The sequence below is a fragment of the Epinephelus moara genome, chromosome 18 (genome assembly GCF_006386435.1).
Source record: "Epinephelus moara isolate mb chromosome 18, YSFRI_EMoa_1.0, whole genome shotgun sequence".
Lineage (NCBI taxonomy): Eukaryota > Metazoa > Chordata > Actinopteri > Perciformes > Serranidae > Epinephelus > Epinephelus moara.
In genome coordinates, this window is record NC_065523.1 from 10,199,637 (window position 1) to 10,226,480 (window position 26,844).

A 26,844-nucleotide genomic window follows, 5' to 3' on the forward strand; every position below is an offset into this window, starting at 1 on the left:
GGCATGGCTCAAGTAGGGCGCAAAATTATAGACGGAGAATGATTGACAAATTTTTCACTTTAAGCCCTGACACTGTCATTTTTGTGTAGGAATTAAGCTACAATACATGACATATGTTGTTTTAATTAATAAATACAGTGTGAATAAAGATTACATAACATAAAAATAACTGCAGTCTTTGTTATTTAATAGCCGCTTAAATTAAACAATTTTTATAGGGCAAGTAAAAACTGACTTCGGGCAAGTAGATCTCTGACCAACTTGCCCGACCGGGCAAGTGAAAAAAAACCTTAGCATTGAACCCTGTGTTTCCATCTGCAGCCGCTGATATTTACTATTTATTAATTTTGTATGTCGATGTATAGTAAGTAAAGTGTTCTTAAGTGTTTTAAAGTCTGACACACACAAAATACGTTTTTTTGTGTTTGTGTGTCTGAGACTCCCTCCGCCCAATCCCAGCTGCCTCATCACACATTATCTCAGGCTTTCTTTCTCATAACCCTCTTCTTTCCCACAGCAGGGATGGCTCACCACCAGATTAAAGCCACACACACACACACACACACACACACACACACACACACACACACACACACACACAATGAGAATAAGAAAGGAGATACCAGATAGTGTGTGTTTGAAAACTCAGACAATACTATCACTGCTTCATCTTGTCTTTGTAAGAGGAGTCGTCCAAACATTTGCCTGATGTCAGATCATCTCCTCCCATGTTTGACGATGTCGGACCATATTTTTAGTTGGACTATTATTTTATGAACCCCACAATATTGATGAATGGTTGTCTGTGTCGCCCTGATAGTCGTCAGGAAGTAATGCCTTGTCTCCAGTGGAAACGTCCCTGTGTCTACTGTCTACACACATACACAGTTCAGTGTGTATTCTGGCAGAACCCCAGAGTGTGTGTGTGTTTCCATTCGCATAGTCGTACTGTCCGTGCTTTATCAGTGCAGCAGTTGTCAATCAGCCTTCTGTTTCCTGCTATCTTTCTATCACTCTCGGTGTACTCATTGTGAAATCCTTATGTGTGTGTGCATGAGCGTGTGCGTGAGCGTGTGCATATATGTGTTGGTGTATAAAAGTGTGTTTTGCAAAGAGGAACTGAAACACAACCTCTGCCGCTTATGACAATGCCGCAAGCTTCCTGACAAGCTACTGAGGGTAGTCTGCTTGTAGTAGTAGTAGTTATAGTATTAGTAGTGGTACCATAAGCGGTGTGATATATCTCACTCCTCTGTGCCATAATACTCTATTTTTGTCCAAAAAACTGTTAAATCACATCAGTGAGCCACACTGTTGCACCGGCTAACACGTTTCTTCATTACCATGAACAGACACACACTCGAGTTTATTTGACTCAGTCCTGCATACACCATCCTGCTGCGCCAAATACTCGCTAGAGCACTTAATGTGGATTAATCCACTGCTGAAAATAGTCCCCAACAAATTCTGCATTTCACCCTGCTTATAATTTGACAAAAATTACAATTATCAGCTGTTTCAGTAAATTACTGCGCATTTTTTAAACATGAAACTATATATTTGTGTTTTTCGAGGATTTACATCTCAGATGTACAGTTAAAATGACCATACCAGACAGGGAGGTGAAAGGTTAAAACACTCAACCATAGTTTGGTACACTAATAATTCTAAAATCTGCTGACTAACTCCAAGACCACTGAGTTTCCTGAGAAGATAAGGTCGCTGTGAGTCCAGAACCGTACCAAGGAATTTACATTTTCCACAGTTTCAACACGTTGGCCGTTGAGTGAAACTGGCTCTGTCCTCAGGTCTTGTTTCATGCAATAATCAATTCTTTAGTACACAATGTCATAAATGTAAACTGGTTAATGACTACTACAGTATTGATCTGTACATACTTGGACTGTGATGGTACCGGAGAATTTTTGGCTGTGAAGGTTTGAAATTGCATAAATATTAAGCAGAATGATGATGTTTTATTATAGGCAACATAATAAAGAAACAGTAAGTGCAGTTACCTTCATCTGTCTCTTTTCTGTTCTTTAGGTTCGAGGCAGCTCAGGTCAGGCCCGTGAGGCCCTTCGGCGGCACTTCACAGAGCTGCAGGCAGCAGCCAGTCGGCTGCTGACGGAACGATTGGCCATCCTACTGGCTGAGGTGGACGCCATCGAGGCAGACAGCGTCAAACCGCTTGATGACTGCCAGAGCCTCATTGAGCATGGGGTGGGCCAGGCAGATGAGCTGCTGAGAGAGGGTGCGTACCTGAAATTCAACGTGTACATCTCTTCTGTGGACAGACGCCATCTGCAAAATATTTCTTCAAAAGAAATTCTTGTTTACTACGTGTTAGCTACAGCTCCTTGCTGTTGTGTGATAAAAATATAATCTTTGGGATTTGGACTGTTGGTCAAGCAAAACAGGACATTTATAGATAACATCATGGTGAAATCCCTGTTTTTTCTGGCATGTTTTTTTGGGCTAAACAATTAATAATCAACAATAGAAATACTTATTAATTGCATCTTTACTTCTCATAAATTGCCACTCTCAATTCCAGTCAGATGAGACAGTCATGTGTTATATACTTAAATGTAGCCTCTGTCTTTGTCTCTGCAGGGGAAGCAGCTCTGCGTTGTGGTCTCGGGGAGAAGGAGGACAAACTGGGCAGTTTCACCAAGAAGGCCATGCACATCCAACTGGACAGGTAGGACAGAGACACTCTGTATGCCTGCAAACAAATTGCTGCTATGAATAATAATATTCCATTATTTAAAAAGCACCTGCAACTGTCCTGTACAGTAATGTTGGCACTTCATGGAGTTTTAAGGTCACAGTGGGAAATCTTTCTGAACTGAAATCTTTTCTAACTGGTTCTGTGTGTTTTCCAGCCTACCAGAGGTACCAGCATTGGTGGACGTGCCTTGTGTTTCAGCCCAGCTTGATGATTCCTTGCTGGGTCTGCTGAGGGACAGGGTGTCCCGCCTTGGCTCCGTATCCTCCCACCCGCCCGTCCAGATAGAAGAGCTGCAGGAGAGGCCCGGCAGCATCCTGGTCCGCTGGTGTAAGGTCAGCAAGGGGGGGTGGCATTAACACAGAGAACATACTCACAAGAACATGATGTATGTAATCATTATTATCTGTGTGGATCAGGTGGATGAGGACTTTGCAGCAGCAGATTATCGGCTGCAGTACCGGCGCTCTGGCAGCGGGGGGAGCCAGTACGAGGATGCCTACATCGGTCGGGACTGCGAGTTCCTGGTTCTCCACCTTGACCCTCACACCGATTATCTGTTCAAGGTCTGTGCTCGCGGGGAGGGTCGCACTGAGTGGAGCCCTTGGAGCGTCCCGCAGACGGGATACACCACACTCACACCGCATGGTAGGTGAAGACTCAGCTGCCATATCTGACCCAGGGAGAGCTGCAGAGTAACTTTTCACATGTGAGTCTATGGCAAAAAGTCTTTTTGGGCGAGTGGCATCATGTGATGAACCTGGAAGTTCTAGTTACATGTGTGGCCACTATGCAAGATTGTCTTCAAAGCCCAGCACTGTTCCTGGGGTCTTTGTCTAAACATGTAACTAGATTAAGGTAACATCAATGATGATGACCCAGTTTGTCAGCTAATGATCAAAGCACATAATTTCCCAAACAGACTCTCTTATTTACCTCTTATTGTATCTGACTATCAAGATACTTTAAGTTTTAATCAACATTTGTCTTCTGATTTCTGTCTTCAGTCTAGTACAGTGGAGTTGAAAAAAATTACCCTGAAAATTTCAGGAATTTCTGGATGTGCACATGGAAATGAATATTTATTATTAAGTGTTGTTGCACTCTCTACTAACAAATGTTTTAAGTATAACAGAATGAAACACTGACAGATGTAGAAGTATTTTTTTTGCCTCTGTGCCGGCAGTAGCTATGGCCAGAAGCATTATGGTTTCATTTTTCCGTCTGTTCCTTCCAACCTTGTGTCTGTCTCATTCTTGTCAACACAATTTCTCAAGAAGGCTTGAAGGGAATTTCCTCAACTTTGGGAAAATGTCCACTTCAACTCAGAGATAAACTGATTAGATTTTTGTGTTCAAAGGTCAAGGTCACTGTGACCTTGCGTCTGTCTCATATCTCGAGAAGGCAATATCTCAAGAACACCTTGAGGAAATTTCTTCAAATTTGACACTAAGATCTACTTAGAACGAAGAATAAACTAATTAGAATTTGGTTGTCAAAGGTCAAGGTCACTATGACCTCACATAACTGGCCATACTTCAAAAATTCATCTACTAATTATGACAAAATTTCACACAAATCTCTCATAGAATAAAATTATTACCTTTTATACCCAAAACGTTATAGGTCAACCTCACTGTGACATCATAATGACCTGCAAAAACACGTTTCTGGCCATTAACAAACATCATAACTCAGGAACAGGAGGGGAGACATTTGGTCAGATACTGAATTGGTGTCTCTAATCTTGGGTATCCATCTTGAAACTGTGCTGATTGTACATATCCTCTGTGCTGCCGGGGGAAGATTTGTGAGAATATGTGGATTCTTTGCAGCTACATTTGAAGCATTGTCAACTTTCATGGCTCGATACAAGTCTGGACAGACATGGATGTAACTGCAACTTGACTGGTTCATGGAGGCCTACAACCACTAGGTGTTAATTCTACTTTCAACTTTAAACTGAAGGGCATACAACGGAGGCATATTCACATCAGCACATCTCGATACCTGTCATATTTTTTATCACAGTAAATCCCTGGATGACACCATCCAAGTCAATATACCTTAAATTTTACAACTTTTTGGCATTCTTTGTTTTTCATTTTTCTATCTAGACACAAAGTAGACAGAACACACTCATACAAGGAACATACACTGATCAGCCAAAACATTAAAAACACTGCCATCACGGAGTGCCATTGCCATGTCGGGGAGTATTTTGTCAACAATATTTGGGTGGGTTGAGCCGGTCAAGTGGCATTCACATCAATGTCAGGGCATAAGTTTTCCCAACAGAACATTGCATTGTAACAACATGACCAATGTTATTCACTTCACCTGTAGGTGGTTTTAATGTTTTGGCTGATTGGTGTACACTTATTTAAATACCTACATGCAGTATTATCAAAAATGTCAAAGAGCCAAAACAGTGCAACTCCAGAAAACTGCAATTGTTAATAACCCCTGTGTGTGTGTGTCCATTTTCTCCTGATCCAGAGTGGTGTCCAGGCACTGAGGGCTACATCCTGAGCAGCAGGAGAAACATCGCTCTGCGCAATGACTCCTCCCAGTCGTGCTGCCCAGTCCTCTACTCCAATGCGCCCACCTACTTCTGTGGCCAGACACTCACCTTCAAGTATGCACAAAGACACACTGAACCACTCACTTATAGATTTAAATATGCCTTACAACAATATTTTATAGCTATACATTATAGATGTGGATGTGCCTCTAAAGCTAAAGCAAAATATGTACATTTGTGCATGATCTGGGGACTAGGAAATTCATAAACAGAAAAACAATCCTTACTCTTTTATTGGTCTGGATTCTTTGTAAATTATTTAAACCTCTTACCTGGTGTTTTTGTCATATTTATTGTGTGTGTGTGTGTGTGTGTGTGTGTGTAGGATGTCTGCAGCAGGTCAGATGGATCGGAGGGACTGTCTGGGTGTGTGTGTCGACAGCAAGAAGGAGGCAGAGTCACTTCAGAGAGACCAGGCCGTCTGCATTTCCACCAATGGTACGTTGACACAGGCAGCTTCATTGTGTTCAGTTGTAGTTTAAGTACAAACAGTGCAACTCAATGGGGGGGGGGGTCAATTTTCTGAGTTTTCACAACACAAGTCAGACATCAACCAATCACGATGCACCTATACTGACAAGGATTATAAAACAACAACATGGATCCCTATTCCAAGCCAAGACTGAAAACTTCATCGCTCCTTTTAACCTTGACAATAGCAGCGCACACCATATTCACTCCTGCCATTCTTACCTTTCATGATTGAAGCCCTGGATATATTGCCTACATTGCGCAAAATTTTGCTTAAAGGAAACTCAATAAATACTTTAGCTTAGGCTATACACCAACTTACCTTACATGTCAATGTCATCATTAATGTAAAGGGAGGTAGTCTGTCACTGGAAATGCCTGTCTTGAATTAGTCCCCACCATTTTATAATCTCTTTCAACATGACAGCATTTAATAAGGAGTGAATTAACCCTGCTCAAAGGAGCTGTCAATATGTGTCTTGAGTTTTTGACCTGAAGTGGCACTTTGAAGCAGTTTTTTCTGGCAGCTTTTAGTCACTCCTCCATTGATCTAGGGGCAGCGATATTGTGCCAAGAAATGTAGTAATATGCAAAGAGCAAAGGCAGAGAAGAAGAAGGCTGCTGGCTTCACTTTGACTTAACTTATGTCATGAATAAAACTCTTAGAGTTGCCTTTGGATATGAAACGTACTATAAAAATAAATTTGCCTTGCCTTGTTTTGCCTTGTAAACATGGATGTAAACAATGCAGGTTTAAAAATGTTTGGTTTTACAGAATTTTTACGAGAAAGGAAATGCATTCAACATGTTTGACCTCAAGGATTCACACGATGAGTTTGTTTACAAGAAAACTCTGCAGGGCATCTTTAACTCTGCTCTGTAATTATCTTGTTGTAGCATGGCTCTCACTGTATTCAAACTAAACTGCCATTAAACACACACATAGCTGCTGCAAGACTTTCTGTTTTTACTTTACATATTTACATTTGATATGAATTAAATGATATTAGCAGTTCACACACTCCTGCTGTTAAGTAACTATTAACTGAAGTGATGTAACAAGTGTGTATTGATCCTCTCAGGTGCTGTATTTGTCAACGGTAAAGAGATGACCAACCAGCTGCCTGCCATCACTGTGGGCTCCACTGTGACCTTTGACATGGAAGTGGTCAACCTGTTTCCTATCAGCAACAACAACCTGAGCGAGGGGGGCAACTTCAAGCTGAGGGTGACCATCGGCTCAGGGAGTCGGGAGGTGGTGTTTGATTGGCTGGTGGACCAGGCGGTTGACTGCCTCTTCTTCGGCTGCTCTTTCGTCCACTCCGGCTGGAAAGTGCTCGTCTATTAATGGATCCTTAAATCTGCTGGAGCCGAGGAGTCGTCGTCACACAGGCTCGGTTACCTCGAGTTTAAACATTTCTCTTCTGTTGTTCTTCCCGTCACACCTGAGCCCCCCTGCAGGGTGCAGAGTCTAGAAACAATCACTCATTTCTTCACAGAATTTCCGCAACAACCATTATTTCAAACAAGTTTTGCAAAGTAGTAGCTACAAATAATACTCGTCTGTATGTCTGACTGCATCTGAGAGCGTTGCTGCCTCTCTGGGAGGAAATGTGATCCATCGTAATGATTCCAGACTCTTTGTAAAACCCTGTCAGTGTTTCAATCTTTTCCACAGCTCTGATGCTCCACTGTACATGTGAACCAACATATCATCAACCTAAATGATCTCGCTCTTTTTCAGTGTTCAGAGAACCACGTTGAAGAAGTGATATTTGTGTCTGTCACAGCTTCTTGGCTCTTAGTTTGATTCTGGGGCCTTCTTACGAGGTTGGCTATTGTTTACAGCTTTGTTTTTTTATGTGGCATCTTCACTCGCTGTGGGGAGTTTTAGTTGGCTGTTGATCTATGCATTGTCTTAATTTAGTAACAGTTTGACACCCTGTAGATGTAAACCACAGCTAGCCAGGACACACACTGTTCTTAGGAGGCCACAAGATAATAGTTTAGTTTTTATCTTTTGTTTGTTCTTTTGGGAGCAGCAGGAGAGCAGACAGAAACGTTACAATCTGCCAAAGCTGCTGCTATTTTTTTTTATTTGTTTATTTTAAAAATAACCTGTCACTGTGAAAATCACACCTCCTTTTGTATTTTTCTTTGCCTTCTAAACTTGTTCATCAGAAGTTTAAAGGGACAGTTCACCAAAAACACAAACCAGCCTGAGTGTTATCTGTCTGTCTGGAGTTTTGGGGTGAACCTCTCAGAGGTTCGGAGAACCACAGTGACAGCACATGAAGCCACCTCGTCTCACAAAATACGGCTGCGTTTGTCTCTTTGCTCTGAAACAAAAGTTGCTGTTTTGTCTCCTGAATTTACCTGGTAATATATTATTTTCACATCGTCATACTTCAGCTTGCTTACAAGCATGTGGCACTGTGACACACCTTACCTCTGAGCCAATCAGAAGCCTGAGAAATGGGTGTTAAAAAAAAAAAAAGTGACTGTTGACAATAAGAGCAGAGGCTGAAAATTTCAGATATTTACGTCTTGCTGGGACAAGTTTTGTGCTGCTTGTTGCTCCCAAAACTCAACTCTGAAACTGAAAGCAGTGTCTCTTCAAATGTCATGACACAGGGCCTCTCAACAGTCACCCTGTTATTTTATATTTATCTTTAGATTGTGACAAAAGTACGTCATCATCTTAACGGAACAAAGTCGTCAAGTTGTATTTGTTAATAGTGGAAAATATGAGTGATTACATTTGGAAAGAGACGTTGTTTTTGAGTTTTTCAGTTGTTAGCGTCAGACTTAGCTACAGGCTGAGCTGTGTTTTTTGGCTGAACTGTCACCTTTAAAATAATCGAGCTGTTACTTTGAATAATTTTAGCTTTTTGCATTGACAATCCTAACAGTATTCACACAACCTGCCGCAGCAGTGGGAGGATGAGAGTTAGCGTGTTAGCTGTATGTATGATTTGATGGTTATCGATCAACCTGTGAGGAACTAATCAGCCTCGTGGTCTAGTTTACACAGTCTGACTCATCATTACTGAACGTGGCTGCTGTTAATTAATGTGAGGACCTGAGTTAACCTCTTCTGTCAAGGTGATGACACAAAATATTGTTTAGAAAGATGTTTGACCTGAAAACAGAATAACATGGATAAAGTTTCAGATCAAACAGGAAGTTGTAGTTCTTCTTTTTGGGTTTAGATTAATTTTGTGGAACATTTTAAATGTGTATAACCAACAGTGTCCTATTTTGTCCATCCAACAGTCAAATAAACCCCAAATATTCTATTAATAGTGATATAAACAGAGACGTCTGAGAGAGCTGTTACAGAGAGTATTTGACATTTTTGTATGAAAAAGTACTCTGATTAATCAGTGATCAGTTAATTGACTAATTTCAGCAATTAAGTCTCATGATAGAGGCATTCTGTTTTAAAGGAATAGTTTGACATTTTGGGATGTCGCTGCTTTTGGCCATTGGCAGACAATAAACACTTTCATGTAAAACCCCAGATTGTTTTTACATCCCTGTTGTTGTGCGAATAAAATAAACAAGATGTGTCGTCTCTTTTAAACTTCGTACAGAACCAGGCTAGCTGTTTCCCCCCGTTTCCACTCTCTATGCTAAGCTAAGCTAAGCTAAGCTAAGCTAATCGCCTGCAGGCTCCAGCTCACAAACATGGTGTCAATCGTCTCATCTCACTCTTAGCAAGAAAACAAATTTGTGTATTTCCCCAGAATCTGTGAACTATTCCTCTAACAACAAAGATGTTATTCTGTCGTGGCATCACATACTGTCTAGGATTAGAACGTCTCTGACTCTGGTACATCAGGATGATCCATCATGGCTGTCTGCCATTATTTATGTGACTTTCACGAATGTATACTGCCGTCAGTTTTATTCTTTATCTTTGGTCCGTCTGGTGGAGTGAAGGCCTTCAACAATGATGCTGCAACGTTAACAGTTATTGAAAAACATGTTCCAATTTCTAACAGTTTTAATGTCTTGACAACATATCAGCTTTTCTGATTTTGTTAAATCCATGTGGATGTTTTCTCCTTGTGCCAATTTTAAATGACAGTATCAGTGGATGTTCGTCCTGCACACACAGTGGACTGTTAACCAACATTCTTCAGAGATGTGTCCTTTTCCCGTTCTCAGCTGCTCTGAGGTCAGTGCTTTGTCTTTGTGGAGGACACTGGATGGGTCCAGTTGATGGTACAGATTTCCTGAAACCAGTGAACAGAAGTCTTACTGTATCTTTTTCCTGCCTGAAGGAGAGTGAACTGGTGTCTGAAACACACTGAAGCAAACTGTGTTTCTAAATGTTTTGACAGTGAAAACGGTGACATCTGCTGGTATTTGTTTCAATGCTGTTATCTTGGATATTTTGTTCAATAAAGGTCAAATTGTGTCAACAGATTACTTTTCTACAGAGTTTGACTTAATAAGGATTATAAGTAAACTTTTACAGTAGGCAGAAATGCAGCCACATGTTGTGACTTCAGTTATGGTGCTACTACATTGGAAGTAGACGTCACAAAGCTTTACTCGAGTTTGTTGTGTTGAATCAAGTAATTAAAACAACTGATAATTCATCCCCTTTTGTGTTTGTGTGCACACACAATGAAGCTTAATGTCAGTGAAAGAAATGGACCATGTTGTCAATAATTGTACAAAATTGTTCTTTTAATAGAAAACCATTCTGACTCGACTTAGAAAGTTCATAACATCAAGCTGGTTTTTACATAACTGTTGAAGAAAAGTCTTGCTCTCTTGACATGGCTCCTCTCATCTTGTGCAAAATGCTGCTGGTCTCATGTGAGTGAACAAAACAAAAAAAAAATCTACAGCGGGCTTTATCCAAAACAAAAAGTGCTCTGCATGTGACTCAGAAGTGTCACATGTGAACCAAACGCCTCTGAACACCCACCGCACACCAGATTTCTGCCGCATTTCTGATGTAAAGCTTTTAAAGAGCAAGGTCACAAATAAATGCAACTCTTCACATCAAACCTCAAATTATTTCTGCGTCGGTGCATCAATGCCAGTCCTGACTGCTGCAGGCTCATACTGCATACAATCTGTTCAACACGGAGCAGGAAACTGAAATCAGCATCTGGACATTGTGCTTTCTGTCTCACTGAAACTTGAGATTATTTCAAGGCAGCGAAACGGGGTCAGGTGCTGTTTTTTTTTGTTTGTTTGTACAAAAAGAAAATGTTCACAGGAGAAACGAGTGGAGAAATCTGCAGCAAATTCATCCCCTTTGGTGTGTCAACTAAGTAACTACAAAACCTCCCTGGTCACCTTTAGGTTTCCAAACAACTGTTTTCCAAAGCTAAATTATTACAGTTTCACTGAGTCTTATGTACATAACGGTAGAAGGACAAATGAACCAAAACCCAGCTGAGAAATGACACAAAAAATAAACACTGACAACTTGTTGAGCTTCAGTTAATGTTGATGGCTTCACCTGTGTGCTGTCTCAGGCTCTGCCTCCTCTGAAGGTGGCCAGCAGCTATTAAAGTTTCTAAATCAATATTAAGATGATAAATGAAGGGAAAATGCACAACAGCAGTTCAGTTCCCACAGCCCTCGTGTGTGAGCAACAGTCCCAAAACATGAAACAAAAGCAGCAACTTTGCTCATTAAAGAGAGTGGAATCAGCACCCGGGTTAACGGTTCAAAAGAGTCATCAGTAACTGTTTAGATAATCTGTCGACTGACTACTCAAAAATTCTGAGAACTGAACCTGCCTCTTCTCCCCAACATGGACGATCTACTCTTCTTGACCGACTTCACAAAAGGACACACTTATGCTTATGTTGCCAACACACTGTCCTGGGCTAAGCGGGGCAGAGCTGTGTGATGAGGAGCGCTGCAGGAAAACAACAAGTCTTTTTACAAAAAGCAACAATGCATCTTGGTGTTAGAGTGCTGGCAGTCGAGGTCGCTGTGAGAAAGCAGCTGAGATGCTTCCAAATAACCCGAGAGTGTTTCTGAGGAGTGAAAATGTCTAGCACCAGTAGTAGAAACTGCACTGATCCAGGACTGTGATCCAAGCTGTCTGAGCAAGTCCGTGTTGGACTCAAGTACTTAGAAATATAAACATCATCATAAATATTAATACAACTGTGACCATATGAGGGATATCAGAGATGACAGAGACCGTAGAGAGATGTGAAGATGGAGAGCCGATAAGACATCTGGACACCAGATCAGAGACCCGGACACCTTACTAGAGACCTGAAGACTTCATCAGAAACCAGATTAGACACCCAGAGAACCAACAGCAGTGCTGGAAACTGTCTCAGACACCTGGGGCCAGATGCAGCAAACAATGTGTGCTCTCAAAATCAATGCATACGCCTTCTCCCACACAAAACTAGTATTTATAACAGAGGAATGTACCTCAGGCATTCTTCAGACCAGGCATACACTTGGTTTTTGATGAGATAGCTGCTGGTAAGGTGGTAAGGACGAGTTTAAATATGAGACAAAAAACTCAAGTATCAATATGCAAACAGATGTTTAAGGGTGTTTCTACATCCATTTATGGCAAACTGTGGGTGCATAAATGATGCTCGTGCAGGTGCACCCTGCGCCACAGTGATTGAGACTGATAAAAAACAAACAACCAGGTGCACACACAGCTCTATAAATCTGATGAAAAGAATGCAAATGTACATTTCTGCCTTTGTGCGTACACACAGTTTTAGTTGTTTTATGCATCTGACCCCTGGAGACATAATCCCAGTCCTCGGGATTCGATGAGACATAGAAACCAGATTAAACACCTGGAGAACCAATAAGAGTCCTGGACACTCGATCACAGACCTGATCTGACATCTCTGACCCATGACCTTGACACTAATGTACACGTAAACACACTCAGTACAAAAGAAAACCTTTGGTGGAGCTGAGGGTGGCTAGAGAGTCAATGATTGGTGCTTTACACCGAGGAAGACGATAGAGGGGTCTGATAACTTAACGACAGATTGAGCCCAAAATGAATGACTGGTCATCAAACTACAGGCTAAGATCCAAACATATCCAGACAAAAGGCTGAAAATGTTTTGTGCTCGCTTCAAAGTTTTGATGTGAATCTAAGTGGGTAGGAAATGAAAGAATGCAGGTAACTGATTGAGAGCTACAACACTGTCACATTACGGTATCTGTCAGGACATAAAATGACGTATGACATAAAATAACAAGAAAATGGTGATGGTTCTCAGCTTCAAGTTTTTCTGAACTCCTCACTTTCTCAGGTAATAAAATGACACCATGAAGCACCTCTTTGATGTAAATGAAAAACCTAAAAGTTCATCTTGTGTGTGATGTAACCTGCCCTTGAAAACATAATCCCTGCAGTAACTCGTGTGTGTTTTAACACCTGTTTGTCTGTCGCCTTTTAGGAGATTCTGGCCTCCATTTTCCTGTTTGGGGATCTTTGCTCAGAGTTTTAAATTCAGTTTAAAATCGAAACCAGAGCTGAAGAGTTTCTGTTGGGAGGTCAGCCTCTCTGTCACAGATCCTCCTCCCTCTGCTGGTTGTCACTCTCCAGGCAGCTGTAGCTAGTCTCGTCGTTACAGGGTGTGTACTCAGATGGATCAAGATCAGGATCTGGGTCCAGCTCTGGCTGGGACTCCACGGCTGTCTCCCAGTCCTCCTCTTCCTCTTCTTCCTCCTCCTCCTCCGCCCTGTCTTTGTCCCTGTGAGCGCCCTGGCTCTGCAGGAGGCGGAGGCGAGCCATGGCTTGGTCGATGGTCTGCGTGTTGACCAGGTTGAAGTCATGCATGCTGATCAGGTGCAGCAGGAAGTTGCGACAGAGGCTGTTTTTGACTATGTGGATGCCGTAGTGATCAGCAAACAGCAGGCAGGCCTCATTCATCTGGTTGTCTGCTATGAAGCTGGAAGAGTTAAAGTGATAAATGCAGACAAAACACTGTAAGAGACCATCTCTCAAATGCATCATTTAATATTTACACTGAAATATCAGGTGAACAACACAGCATGTGTCAGGTCCACTTATTAGTCTGATATCAGCAAAAATTAAATTAAAAATCGTTTTAAAGAAATCAGGCCAAGACTAACTTTAAACAATCAAGCAAGGTATGAAGCACACAGATTAGATAGGCTGTAGCTGATTAACGTTAACTCCTAAACAGTTAAAATGAAGTTTGTGTGCTTTCTGCCATTGGTGTGTGTATTTGGACGGTTTGTCTGTAAGTAAATAGAAACATCACTCCGTAACACTACTGTATGTCCGCCATGTCTGAGTATTTTTGTAGTTGAACAGGGACCAACAGAGTGAGAGACTCATCAGCTCATCACCTCACATCACTTTAACTTCGAATATTTGAATCTGATTGACCTCATAGTGAATCAAGACCTTCAATATTTGGAGTATGTAACTGATGAAATAGAGCAGACTACAAGCCGTTCGCTCAATGTGTCAGATACATTTACTGAACACATATATTCTGATCATCATCTCAATTTCAGGTTGTAGCTACTTGTAATGGTGGAAATAACCAAATTAGATCTGTTCAGTGGATTTGATACTGGATATGAATTCACTAAAATCCTATTTAAACCCCGTGCCTGCTTCATACACACCCATGCTTCATGACGTGGAGGTTCCAGAGCTTCATGATCTCCTTCTCTCCCTCGTTGACATCAGTGAACTCCTCGATTTGCTGCAATGAGAGCAGAGTCGACAGACTTTAGATCAGACTTGAGACAGGATGTACTCTCAGGGTTCTGGCGTAAACTTGAGCAACAAACATGCAGGGACAGAACAGCACTAGTTGCAGTAAAGTAACTGCTTCTACTGCCTCAGATCTGGAAAAACAGCAGCTAGTGTTTGTTCAGTTTTTCTTAAGAGGTACTCCAAATATTTAGTATTGCACCTTGCACCTTACTTTCTCTTGACAAAGCTCCTCCAGAGGCAAAGACATGATACAACAGTAGTTTGGTCATCAGTGACACATTTTAAGTGGACTTTACGTGAAAAATCAGTGGAATGTCCCTTTATTTGTTTGTTCAGCTGTAAACTAACCTTGACAGTTTTCTCTTTAAGCCAGTCAGGGTCCCTCTCGTCCTCGCTGTCCACTTCCATCTCCTGAGGCCGGAGCGGCACGCAGCTGTCGCTGTGGAAGTAGAGGCGGTTGTGTCCGCTGATGATCGGCTGCTCCTGATCACCTTCCTCCGGCTCCAGGAACTCAGACAGACTCGCCTTCGTCCTCTTGGGTCTGAACAGAAAAATATACAGAGTTTCAAAATATATAAAAAGATACCAAAACACAATATTTACACTATCGGCAGGAATTATTGGCATCCTTGACAGAAAGTAATGTAATACCTGCAGACAACAATGTGGGTGACAGTGGTCCTCTTGACCGGGCCGTTCCTGCTGAAAGCAAAGCCCGGCTGGCTGTGGATGTCCTGAGGGTTTCCTGCATATGAACCATCATAACACTCGTTGATGGAGACCTCGATCTTCGCTCCTTTAGGATGAGGCTGCCAAAGACCAGGAGAGGGGATATGTGAATAAATCAGCATCAAACTGACAGCAATAACAACTCTTTTTTTTAAGTTTATGCTGTTGTTGTTTATGTTGTTTGAGGTTTCTAGACAGTGTGAGTCTGTCTCACCACGTAGTTGAAGATGAAGCGGGAGTGAGACAGTTTAAGGTGTTTGATCAAACTGTAGAGCTTCCTGCAGTTGAGGGTACACCAGGGACAGTGGAGGTCGTCTCTGGCCTCCGTCTGCTGCCGTGTGTTGTTGTTGTACTGAAACTGGACAGAAAAACAGAGCCAGTCAGCAGGAGAGACAAACATAAACAGAATCATCGCTGGGGCTTCAAGTCCATCTTAACACTGTAGGCCTCAGTATGCTTCCAACAATCACCCCCTTTCAACAATCCCTATGTTAAATAGGTGTGATTATTGGAGCGCCTGTATTGGACGCAAACTTTTACAGCTAAAGTTGTGCCATGCAGACACAGTGTCAGGTGAGACTGACCTGATAGAAGATGCGTAGCTTCTGTCGTGGCTCAGTGGAGATTTGTTCTCGTCTGGTTTGCATGTCAGCATTTATGGACTCTTTAACAGCTGCAGCACAGAGGAGAAAAACAACATCAGTCACTTCTAATAATGCAAAGGAAGACTTTTACCACCAACACAATGCTTGCTGTAAAATCTCAATCTTTGTGTTGCAGTTTGTTGCTCACCCAGAGTGTGCATGGCTCTCAGGGTGCTAGGTCTGGTGTCCTGGTTGGTCTCAGAATTGCGGGTGGCCAAAGGTTTGGCCACAGGTGCTGTGGAGCGATCAGAGGAGTCGCTGGTCCAGCGCAGGGTGAACTGCAGGGTGGGACCCTGAGAGAAACTCTCAAACGGAGGTAAACACTACAAAAAAGAGAGCAGAGCATTTCATTACACACTTGCTTAAAGCCCACTTATTAACGTGACCAATCATCAGACCGACACAAATATGAGTCATTTTTTAACATTCCTGGTTAATGTATTTCTTTCTATGTCTTTGTTTCATGATGCTGCCACCCTCAACAGACAGAGAGCTGACAAAAGATGAAGGGTAATGTATTCTACATGGCATTCAGAGCATAATAATGATGGTAACATACTATATTACTGTTTGTCCAATCAACAGATCTATACGTATTTTAATCTTAAATACAACTGTATTGTTCAATTGTGTTATTATAAAATGTAATGCCTTTATAAAACTTAATTTATTTTGCTGCTTTGTTTGAAGCACTTTGTGACTCACAGTGTATTTGAGGTCGGATCATAATCTTTTTATTTGTTCACAGAGATATAAAATCTTTGTGCATGACGGAAAAGAACAGTCCTTCCTGTTGCTGTCATTCTTTTTTTCATCTTTTTTGTTGTTTAGGGTGACCTCAGATTACGTCTGATGTCTCTGACAACTCAGATGTATGAATGATATTGTAATGGTGCCAACAGCACACAGATCTTGTTCATCAAATGCTGAAACAACCCTTGAGAATATTTTTTCCCAATCACACGAAATATGTGTCTCTGGTGTGCAAGAGGCAAAGATTTACCTGCCTGCTTTTACATCTTGCACGTACATTTTTACTTGGTGTGGAAATAACTTTAGTGCGCAACCTAGCCGGGTAAATTCTCACTACCATACAGGTTAGGCTCACACACACACAAACACACACCTTTCCATCCAGGATGGTCTCCCAAGTTGCCCTCTTTTTATTGACCGGACACTCCTCCATCTCTTGCATAGACACCTCGTACTCCCCATCTAACAGCTGCAGACGTCTGTGCACAAGCAGCACAAAGACAGTTTCTCACTTCTTCATTCTGCTGCACATGAGATTAGAACAAACATTTTTTCTGTGTTCACAGGGTGACAGTTTGTCAGTGGGATTGTGTATTTCACCTGTTTTTATCAAAGACAGTCATCTGAGCCACAAATGTGGTTTCTCCCTCCTCCCGGAGTGAGGAGCTCCTCCTCTTCCTGTTTACCACTTCCTCTGTAAAATCTGAGATAGACACATGATGACAGATACCTTTCCTCTACCACACAAGCCTAAACCCAGTCTTAAAAATTGATTCATGTATCCTCAGTGACCACAGAGAGCCAAACAACAGTGAGGTGACGAAACATTTCAAGTAAAAAAACTTTTAAAGAAAGAATTTGGTTTATTACAACAAGTTCTGGCATCACTTCTATCACTTAATGACACTGTTGTGATCAGCAAAGTAACTTCTCTACCAAAGAGTTTCCCCTCTTTTGGTCTTTCTGGACTACAAAACCACAGTCCACTCAGGGTCGTAGAGTGATGCTTCCTGTGCCTCACAAAAAATCTTTAGCGAGTGCAGACACCAAGCCTCAGTGAGGCATTAAGAGCCTAAAGCTTTACTTTAACCAGTGCTGAGATAATGTTAATTGGCAACAGCTAATCACATCGCTAGATTTGCACAAGAAAAACTTTCGAAAACAAGACAAATCCCTTTAACCCCTTATCCCTTTAAGGGAAAAAAAAGGAAGAAACCTCAGAGAAGGCTCTCTTCAGGGTGGACAGACATGCAATAGATGTTGTATCTGGAGGTGACGCACACAAATAGGAAGCCTACTGACTTAACCTGTTTTTTGTGCATTGATCTTTGCCATTAAGAAAGAGCAGGGAGATACACAATGTCGGATAAAATGTGTTGGCAACAGTGTGAATCCAAGATATTTGCTAACTGGCAGCTGGGTGTAGACTCACAAGTCAGTCTTTAGACGCTTTGCTTAACTAAAGACTGATGACTTTCTCCTTGATTTTGTGGTTAGATGGGCGGATACAATTTCAGAGTTTAAAAAAAACTGCAGAACCAATAGTAAATCTGCAGGGAGGTCCTTCGGTGGCTCGCTGAACTCTTGCGCTCGTAAACATAGTCCGACTACAAACACGTGTAGCAGTACAAAATGGCTCAAGTCGCTGTAAGTCCTTCATTTCCACAATCTTGTGGACTGAGCACACGTTTGATAAAACGGAGTTAAATCTCTCGGCATCCATTTTCAAGCTCTCTGTGTGTTTGTGTCCTTGCAGAAGAGAAAAGGGGGAGCGCACATTTCCGGGAGGGTGTGTCCTTTTCAAAAATGCAAGAGTTGTTGCTTTGTTGCTGGCCGTTTTCTCCGGTGTGTTAAACACACTTTAGAAAGGAGTGTCCCCAGACTATCAGAAGGCGGAGATCTCTGATTGTCTGGTGGCGAGACTAGCTGGGTGTAACCCAAAGTTAAAGCAGGAAGTTGGTCTGTTAACCACAATGGCTGTTTGGGTACTAATCTCACCATTTACCTTTGTTTTCTCTTCCAGACAAGTCTGTGTAACATGCACGTTTGTTAAAAATTATACTTCACTTGTAAAATGACCATTTGTATACCAGTTATTTACCCCGTGTTGAGATGAAGTGAAGAGTTATTTGTTTTTCTTGCATGCCTCTACGGAGAACAGACAATCCAGAAAGGGTCATTGGGGGCCAAATTTAACAACAGAAAAACTACATGAAAACATCTGTTTATATACACTCACACAACTTGTGCTGTATAATCCAAGTCTCAGTTATCCAGTTGAATGCTCAGTACTTCCCAAACACAGGCATTTTTGCTAAAATGTTATAATATAAAACGCTTCCGCCTGTGAGTAGTGCACCCTGAGTACGCCTGAGCATGCGCAGGCCCAGGCACACTACTGGACCGTGAACAAGACTGTAATGACTTCTTTTAAAACCTAATGATTTGTGAAAATGCAGGTGTTTGGAAAATGCTGAAGTGGATAAATGGGACTTGGCTTCTACTGCATGAGTTGTGCGAGTGTTTTTAAACAGATGTTTTGATATCATCTTGCTGTTGTTAATCGTGGCCCCCTTCACTTCAATTGATGAAGAATGTTCACCTCTTTTGGATTCTATGTTCACTGTGGAGGCAGGCAAGAAAAATGTTTTCTTCACAAAGTCAAGGTAACACGTAGTGAGTCACTGTTATACAAATGGTCATTTTGAAGGTGAATCACTTTTTAAAAGCTGTTTCAAGTGATGTCACCATGTTCCAAAACCTGAGCTACTAACATGGTGAGTACAATTATTACTGAAAGAAACAATGGCCAAAGCTATAAAATTAAGATCCCAGAGTAACCCAGAACAATCCTTTAAAAAAACATATCCCGACATCAACAGTCTGTGCTCACCTCTGTTGTGGTGATTCTCTCCATTGGCCAGGCCGTTGATCTGTGTTCGGGGGTATCCAGGCCTCGACACTCTGAAGAGCAGGGAGTAGGACTTGACCATGTGAGAGTTGCTGGGTTCAAACTCACTGCTGGGAACCAGCAGAGAGGGGAAGGAGCCCGCCTTGGCCTGGACTCCGGTGCTTGTGTCTGGATTCAGAGGAACCTGCTTCTTCCCTGTGGGGACCTGCTTCACCGGACAGCTCACATCCTGGACAGGACGCAAGAAAAAACAGTTCATATGTATTTCACCGAAACCTGGAAATTATATTAAAGCCAAATGAAAGCAAGAGATGGCCCTGAGATACCACATCAACATGACACACACCTTCCTCTTTTTGTGACAGACTTTGACCAGCAGCACTTCCAGAGATACAGAGTTCTGCTCATTCTCACTGTCCTGAGATGGCTTTCCTGAGAACACCGCAACACAAACCAGGACAAAAGACTTCCTGTAAGTCACCCTGAATCATTGGAAAGACTACATCTAAAAAATAAAAGGAAAGGACGTTGGCTTAGGAGGACAAACTTACCAGCTTTATGAAAGAAGCCAGTAAAGGTGAGCTGCAGATTAGAGGCCAAGCTGTGGAAAATAAACACAAGAACTTTAAACTATTCTCTTTCATTTTAACAGGTGATGTTTTGTCCAATCAAATATCTGCTAGACTTGAAGTTCACAAGGTCAGTATGTCTTAAAGTCGCACTGTTTCTGTCAGGAGGTTGCATTAGTATGAGCAGAAACTGTTTTATTAGTGTACATGACCACATAGGCGGAGTCATTTTGTATGCTGTTTTGAAACTGTTTATGAGGCTGATAAAATTCAGGTTTTCCATATATGGGATATTATATATTGTGATAATTCTATATCTTATTAGTAGTTTCACAAGTATTTTCTGGCCAAAAGCATGTTTTGTAAGGTCATAGTGATCTTTGACTACCAAATTCTAATCAGTTCATTCTTAAGTACGAGTGGACGTTTGTGCCAAATTTGAGGAAATTCCCTCGAAGCCTTGTTGAGGTTATCGTGTTCATGGGGATGAGATGGACGTAAGGGTGACTTTGACCTTTGACCTCCAAATTCTAATATCTCATTGCTGAGTCCAAGTGACTATTCATGCCTAATTTAAAGAAATTTCTTCAACATGTTCTTGAGATATCATGTTCACGAGAATGGGACGGATTGACAGGAAGATGGAGGATCGGATGGATGGATAGCCAGAAAACATAATGCCTCAAGCCATGGCTATTGCAGGCACCAAGGCATAAAAAAATATGTAGGAGCTCGAAAACAATCAAAATAAATTGTGGATGACAGTGATGAGGAACACCTCAGAAAACAAACAGCTATAACATCTTTGGGAGGACAAACAAACAAAACACTTTTCTGTGTTTCATGGTCGTACTTTTAGTTTTTTGGCTGTTTGCTAATGACAGAAAAACAGGGCTAAGGAAATGAAAGTTTGGCCAGTATTTCATTTATCAATATTTCAAAGGTTTTGTGTTTTTTTTTGTGCTCTTAGGCCAACTACTTAGAAAAGACTAAAAGGGTATGGGTGGCATGATGACATATTCCATCAGGCATTACAAATGCGTCAGCCCTCAGACATCATGTGCCTTAACTTTGGAAACTATCCCTTAACCATCTCTGGATGTATTAGGCCATTGCAGGGGATGTTACGTGTCAAAGTGGAAGACTTGTAAAGCTTTTATAAATAAATACCACCAACAATAACAGAAGAGACAAACGTGAAACATTCAATCTCTGTGAGGTGCTTACCTGTGACTCTCCTGTTCGCCTCTCATTTTCTCCACTTTGAACAACAGATTGTCAACCTTGGAGCTTTTCCTGTACATGCAGACAAACAGCAGGGGTTAGCAACAGCACCACCTCCACCACCCAACACTAGCCCACAGGAAGAATAACAGATCACTATACAGGGGAAGAATTTCTATCCAGAGATGGGTCAGAGCCAAATTCTTTTCTTCTGGAGATAGTCATCGTCTGCAATGACTTTGCTTTTGGTGATCAGTTTTCCCCAAACACGTCACCTGTATCCTAATCCTGGTTGTATTACACTAATACAGACTATACTGTATAGCTTGAAACTTGTATTATCTTGTTTTAATAAATTGCAAAAACGAACAAATCTTAAAAAAGTACATTCCAATAAAACTGTCAATCATGTGTAAAATATACCAAACAGTGGTCTAAGGAGGTTGAAATGTGTTCTGACACATACATATGTGTACTGTACATACAACCTCCAGGAGTCTAAATCTGTTTGTACAGTTTCTACATTAGCTCTTTATCTACATTAGCTCATTAGATCTTTATGATGTTTTCCATTGGCAGGTACTGAACATTTGTATAGCTGCTTGATACAAAGTGGCAATGACCAAAAAATCTGCTTAAACAATGTGAAAGCAGCATATGAGGCAGCAGGTATGATGTTTAATCAATGTCAGCTTACTGTGAAACAGCAGCAGGCAGTAGAGATGCTGTGGTTAAGTTAAATTTCTCTTTTTCCTCCACAGCTTTTGAGGAGTTTGCTGAGACAATGCAGAACGCTCTCCATTTTGATTTAACCACGACAAAACATGTGCGTTCTGAGTTTGTTAGTCTGTATTGTTTAAGATGTTTTTGGTAGATGTGCACAACCTCCATGTCCCACTTTGAGCCCTAACTGAATTTAAACGGAAAGCATGCCCACCTGGCTCAAATCTGCAGTGTGTCGGCAGGATTTTGAAGCGCACCCATTAGAACACAGAGTTTAGGGAGCTCACATAATTCCCACTTCCGTCTAACTTCAACCTGAGCAGCAGTCTAATGAGCCAGAGTAACTGAAAACACCTGTGAGGCTGTGCAGAGCCTTGCAGAACACGAGAAACCACCCTTACATCTTTAGGTTGTGTTCAGACAGACTTAAGCACTGAATCAAAAAGCGCAGGGAAAAAACATGCAGGGTCAACCTGGCTCAACTTTTATATCCAGCAACACACTGACTGCATCCACCAAATACGTGCAAGCTCTCATTCCTGGTACATTACTCTCTAACAGGAATGCCATTCTTTCACTGTTCTCCGGGAGAAAATGGTTGCTGCTGGATATGCTGTCAGCTGGGTGCCTTTTACTTTGATTTACTGACATTTACATACATTAAACATCAAGAAGACTTGAGAGCCAGCACATGTAGCATAGGCTATAGATCCATTTTGAAAAGAGATGTTTCAAAGAGGCTATGTGGTAGAGAAACTGTTCAGACATTTTGATTGCACCGAGCCAATTTAGGTCACAGAGCCTTATAAAGAGGCTGAAAACATGTTTGGACACACACTGCACAGCCAGCTTTACATGAAATCCCAAACCCTACAGCAGTTTCAATTTTATTGTCTGTTTAAATAAGTAAAGGACAATAACAGCATTTCATCTTTATGTTATTTCAGTCATTAATGCTTTGTGAAAAGTTAGTAACTCTGGAGTGACCATATTTAGAGCTAATTAATCTCAAATCAAAAGCAGCATTTCACAGTGTGACTGAAGCATGCAGGAGCGCAGCGCAAAGTGAAACTGAGGCAAGCTGCAGCAGAGACGTCACCTGGCTCACTAACTGTACTTCAAATCAGGAATAACACATGGTCTAACGGCTGCCATTTTTAGTCCCCAACTGGCTCCCAAGCAACGAACAGAAGGTACTGTTCCTCAAAAAAGTAAAGTACCAGTCTGATGAATGCATGGCCAAATAAGGAAGAAAACCAGGAAATTATTTTAGTGATGGTGGTAAGGGAGATGGGCTAATAGTGCTTCAGATAACACTTATCAAGAATTACATTTATAAAAACCCTGCATCTTATGTCTTCCTTCCTTTTTTAAAAGGATCAGATAGTGAAATAGCTAATGAAAAACTAATAAATGTAAAAATTGGCTTGCTGTCACCATTTTTATAACAGTCTTGGAGCCCAAGCTTTTTAACACAAAATAAAACCCATAACCTGCAGTCCTTCAACGCAACATCAATGTGATAACACCACACAAAGTCATATTTTAACACTCCCCTGAACCACAAGCAGCCCCACGTGTATCAGAAGGATCTTTTTTTTGTGCCGCGTCTGTATGCAAAGCAGCCCAACTGAAAACGTCTCTCCTATCTCAGCTTTAACTGATCCAGTCAGCCCCCACCTACAGCAGCCGGCATGTCAGTTAACTCTGTCTCAAGATAACACTTGACCTGCTTTTCAAGAGACTAAGTATTTAACACCAGGTAGCAGGTTGAACATAAAGTTATGAAACCTTATAAAGAAGGGAACAAATTTACAAATACAAATGTTTTGTTAAAGGTTTTCTATGAACACCCTCCTCAGGAAAACAGATTCACTGCATTGCAACATCTTGTAAAGTACTGGATCATGTATTGACACAAAACAGCACATCAACAGCAAGAGGTTTTTTTTTTTTTTTTACCTTTTGACGTTATTCCTTGAGTTTCTATGGGACATATAGGTGAGTGTCCTGTGCAAGAATATAGGCTGAAATGTAACAAAGACAGAGAAGAAAGTGTTACAGTTCTACTTCAACAGGCCCAAAGGTACATAAATGTTTCCTCCTCCTGTCAAATGGTCAAGATAATCATGTGACTATTTTCAAGGAAAGGCAACACTCACAGCTATCAAGTTCCTGGTGCGGAGGAACCTGTAGATTTGGGTTGGCTCTGCAAATAAATATAGTTACAACATCAGCACATTATTTTGCCTTTATATGAATATTTTGGATCCTTAAGCAAGCCTCAAGCAAAACTAAATTCACAATGAACTCAGTACATTTGTTCTGAAATAATCATTCATTTAATGAATGAAGATGTTATTAAACATATGATGTACCTTCACTTATCAAGTAAAAAAATACCAAATGTGCCACTTAAGAGAGGAACTGCCTGCTTTTCTTTGCTTAATATCTTTTTTAATTTTGACTTGCAGTCAGACAAAATAAGATGCCTGAAGTGCATTTTATAAACTATATAATTGGTTAAAATGAAATGATAAATTGATTGAAACTATCTTTTGTTTGCTGGTGAACATGTGGCTAAATAGCAGCAACAGATGGTTTAACAAAAATTCAATTATCTGCCTTTATTTCTTCTTGTAAGTTTGATTTCAATATGCAAACAAAAAACCTGCAGCTACAACAAGTTATGTGACAAAAATAGAAGGTATGACAGCACTGCCACACTTTGAAAGTAACAGTGGTGGACTGTAACTAAGTACTTTCGCTTAAACCCTGTTCTTAAGTAAATGCGATGCACTTGTACTTTGCCATGTACTTGTACTTTGACAACACAGCAGTAATATTAATCCAAAAACATAATATATAATGGTGAAATGCTGACAGAGAACATTTTACTGCACAAAAACTACTTTTGATATCTTAAATACATTTTGCTGTTAATATTTACACTCTTACTTAAGTAAGCTCTTGAATGCAGGACTTTGACTTGTGGTACAATATTTTCAAGCTGTGCTATTAGTGCTTTTACATAAGTGAAGGATCTGCATACTTCCTCCAACTCTGGTAGAAAATCAAACCATGACTAAAATCGAAGTGTACAGTATTAACAAGGACGGGATTATTCGTTGATAGTTGAAGTATGGAGTTGGTCAGCCCCACAGCTGTAAAATGATATGCTATGCACCCCCTCATCTCACCATACACACGGCCCCTGTACAGCTTCTTGTGACCTTAAGTTAAACTCCAACACTGATATCTTTAAATATGCAACTTGATGACAGCAGCAACTCACTCTCGAAGGCCTGCAGGAACAACTCGTGGTCGGCTTGAATGAGTTGCATGTTGGGCTTCTTGGCTACAGCCATCGCAGAGGAGGACGACTGGTACAACCCGTTGGCTTTTCCCCCAGAACCAAAACCCACTGGGTGGCTTCCACCTGAGGAGCTGTGCTTCTGCGGAGCCATTGCCAAAATAACAACAAAAGAAATACCCAAAGAAACTGTTCCAGCACCAGATGTGAACTGGTGTTAAAAAAATAAAACTCAGGTCCTCTTCCTTTGTCAAAACAAAAGAGCAGCGTTTGCAGAAAACCAGCCGCTTAGGTAAAACACTGTTGACTCTTCATTCTAAAAGCGGAATATGGAAGTTTCAGTATTTTATATTTGACATTGGTAAAGCTACAATCTAAAGTTTTCGTTTAAGGGGCGGTTTAACAGTTAGAGGTCGGTGAATAGGCTTGAAATGCGCCAAACAAGAAAATCAGCCTCCGGCAAGCTGACGCGGCTTGCTAGCTAACCGGCTAACTTCCTTAGCCAGTTAGCAACAACCCCGGGCTAACTAGTTAGCATTGTCCGGCCCTCTGACTTCACTAATTAAGGACTCGGAAGCTGCTTCCCAGCACCAACCGATTAAACGCAGAAATGGCACGCGTTTTCAGGGTTTCCGATGCCATAATATTACCAAAATTCCCACTGTATCTCGCAAAGCGCCTGTCGGCAAGTTGGGTTAGCGGTAGTTGTTAACTGCACAAAATACCACCGTTGTTATCCGGTCAGTATTTTCAAAATAAATCTTGCTTAAAATCTAAAACTGTTAAATACACGTTTCAGTCTATTTTTGTCTAATACATACGTCAAACAGAAATCAATAATACACTCTTGTGAATACAGTCACTAAATTAAACTGAAGTTATCTTATAAAGTAATTTTGAGCAACTGAAAGATTTTATTTTGAAGGCTAACTCCATAGTTCCGTTTTCTCTGCTCCGATTGCACCGGCTTGAAAATGTAGGCTGAAGCCTTCACGATGATTATGTGTTAAAAGATCCCGCCTTCCAACAGCTCTACCCAATCACAATACTTGTTTGTGAAACGCTGAGCTCTTATTGGTTGGAATGTTGGACAAATTGGAAACAGGAGGGGTAAGTAGAGGCGCATTTGCCGCCTGCAGCATGGCGAGCCAGATCTAAATAAGGTCAAAAACAAAATTTAACTGACATTAAATAAATATACTTTTTTAAGTAAAGTCACCTATTATAATTTCTTTTAATGGAAAAAGTTTCAAATAGAGCCGGATATATTATGTGTAATACGATTTTCCTTACATATTTCTTTTCTCTCAAAGACAAATAATTTAAAATCACTAAAACGGTTCAAATTTGAGACTTTCCCGAGTTAAACTGAAGGCTATTTGGAAGCGCCTAAAGCCACTGATTTTGAATGATTGCAGTTTTTAGTCTTAATAATTAAAAAGAAGGCTATTTACATTTCATTTT

At 41.1% G+C, this 26,844-nt stretch overlaps 2 protein-coding genes across 2 annotated transcripts in view; one reads left to right on the forward strand and one right to left on the reverse strand.

Annotated features, from left to right (window-relative positions):
- The window catches only part of crlf3 (cytokine receptor-like factor 3), an 18,936-nt gene extending 8,716 nt beyond the window's left edge, over positions 1-10,220 (forward strand). Inside the window, exons 3-9 of the mRNA XM_050068396.1 lie at positions 2,047-2,254; positions 2,617-2,704; positions 2,889-3,066; positions 3,151-3,379; positions 5,231-5,369; positions 5,641-5,753; positions 6,869-10,220. Coding sequence (XP_049924353.1) covers positions 2,047-2,254; positions 2,617-2,704; positions 2,889-3,066; positions 3,151-3,379; positions 5,231-5,369; positions 5,641-5,753; positions 6,869-7,134 — 1,221 coding nt within the window. The 3' untranslated portion in view covers positions 7,135-10,220. The remainder of the gene's footprint in view (positions 1-2,046; positions 2,255-2,616; positions 2,705-2,888; positions 3,067-3,150; positions 3,380-5,230; positions 5,370-5,640; positions 5,754-6,868) is intronic.
- Positions 7,700-26,097, reverse strand: LOC126404952 (polycomb protein suz12-like). Its single transcript, XM_050068395.1, has 16 exons — positions 25,363-26,097; positions 24,230-24,276; positions 24,030-24,094; positions 21,348-21,416; positions 20,103-20,152; positions 19,898-19,983; positions 19,534-19,780; positions 17,241-17,343; positions 17,014-17,119; positions 16,036-16,210; positions 15,828-15,916; positions 15,458-15,601; positions 15,166-15,323; positions 14,863-15,055; positions 14,421-14,500; positions 7,700-13,711 (listed from the first exon to the last, which is right to left on the reverse strand). Exons 1-16 carry the CDS (start codon positions 25,532-25,534, stop codon positions 13,327-13,329), a joined length of 2,169 nt encoding a protein of 722 aa, XP_049924352.1. The 5' UTR covers positions 25,535-26,097; the 3' UTR covers positions 7,700-13,326.
- Between the last annotated feature and the right edge of the window lie 747 nt (positions 26,098-26,844).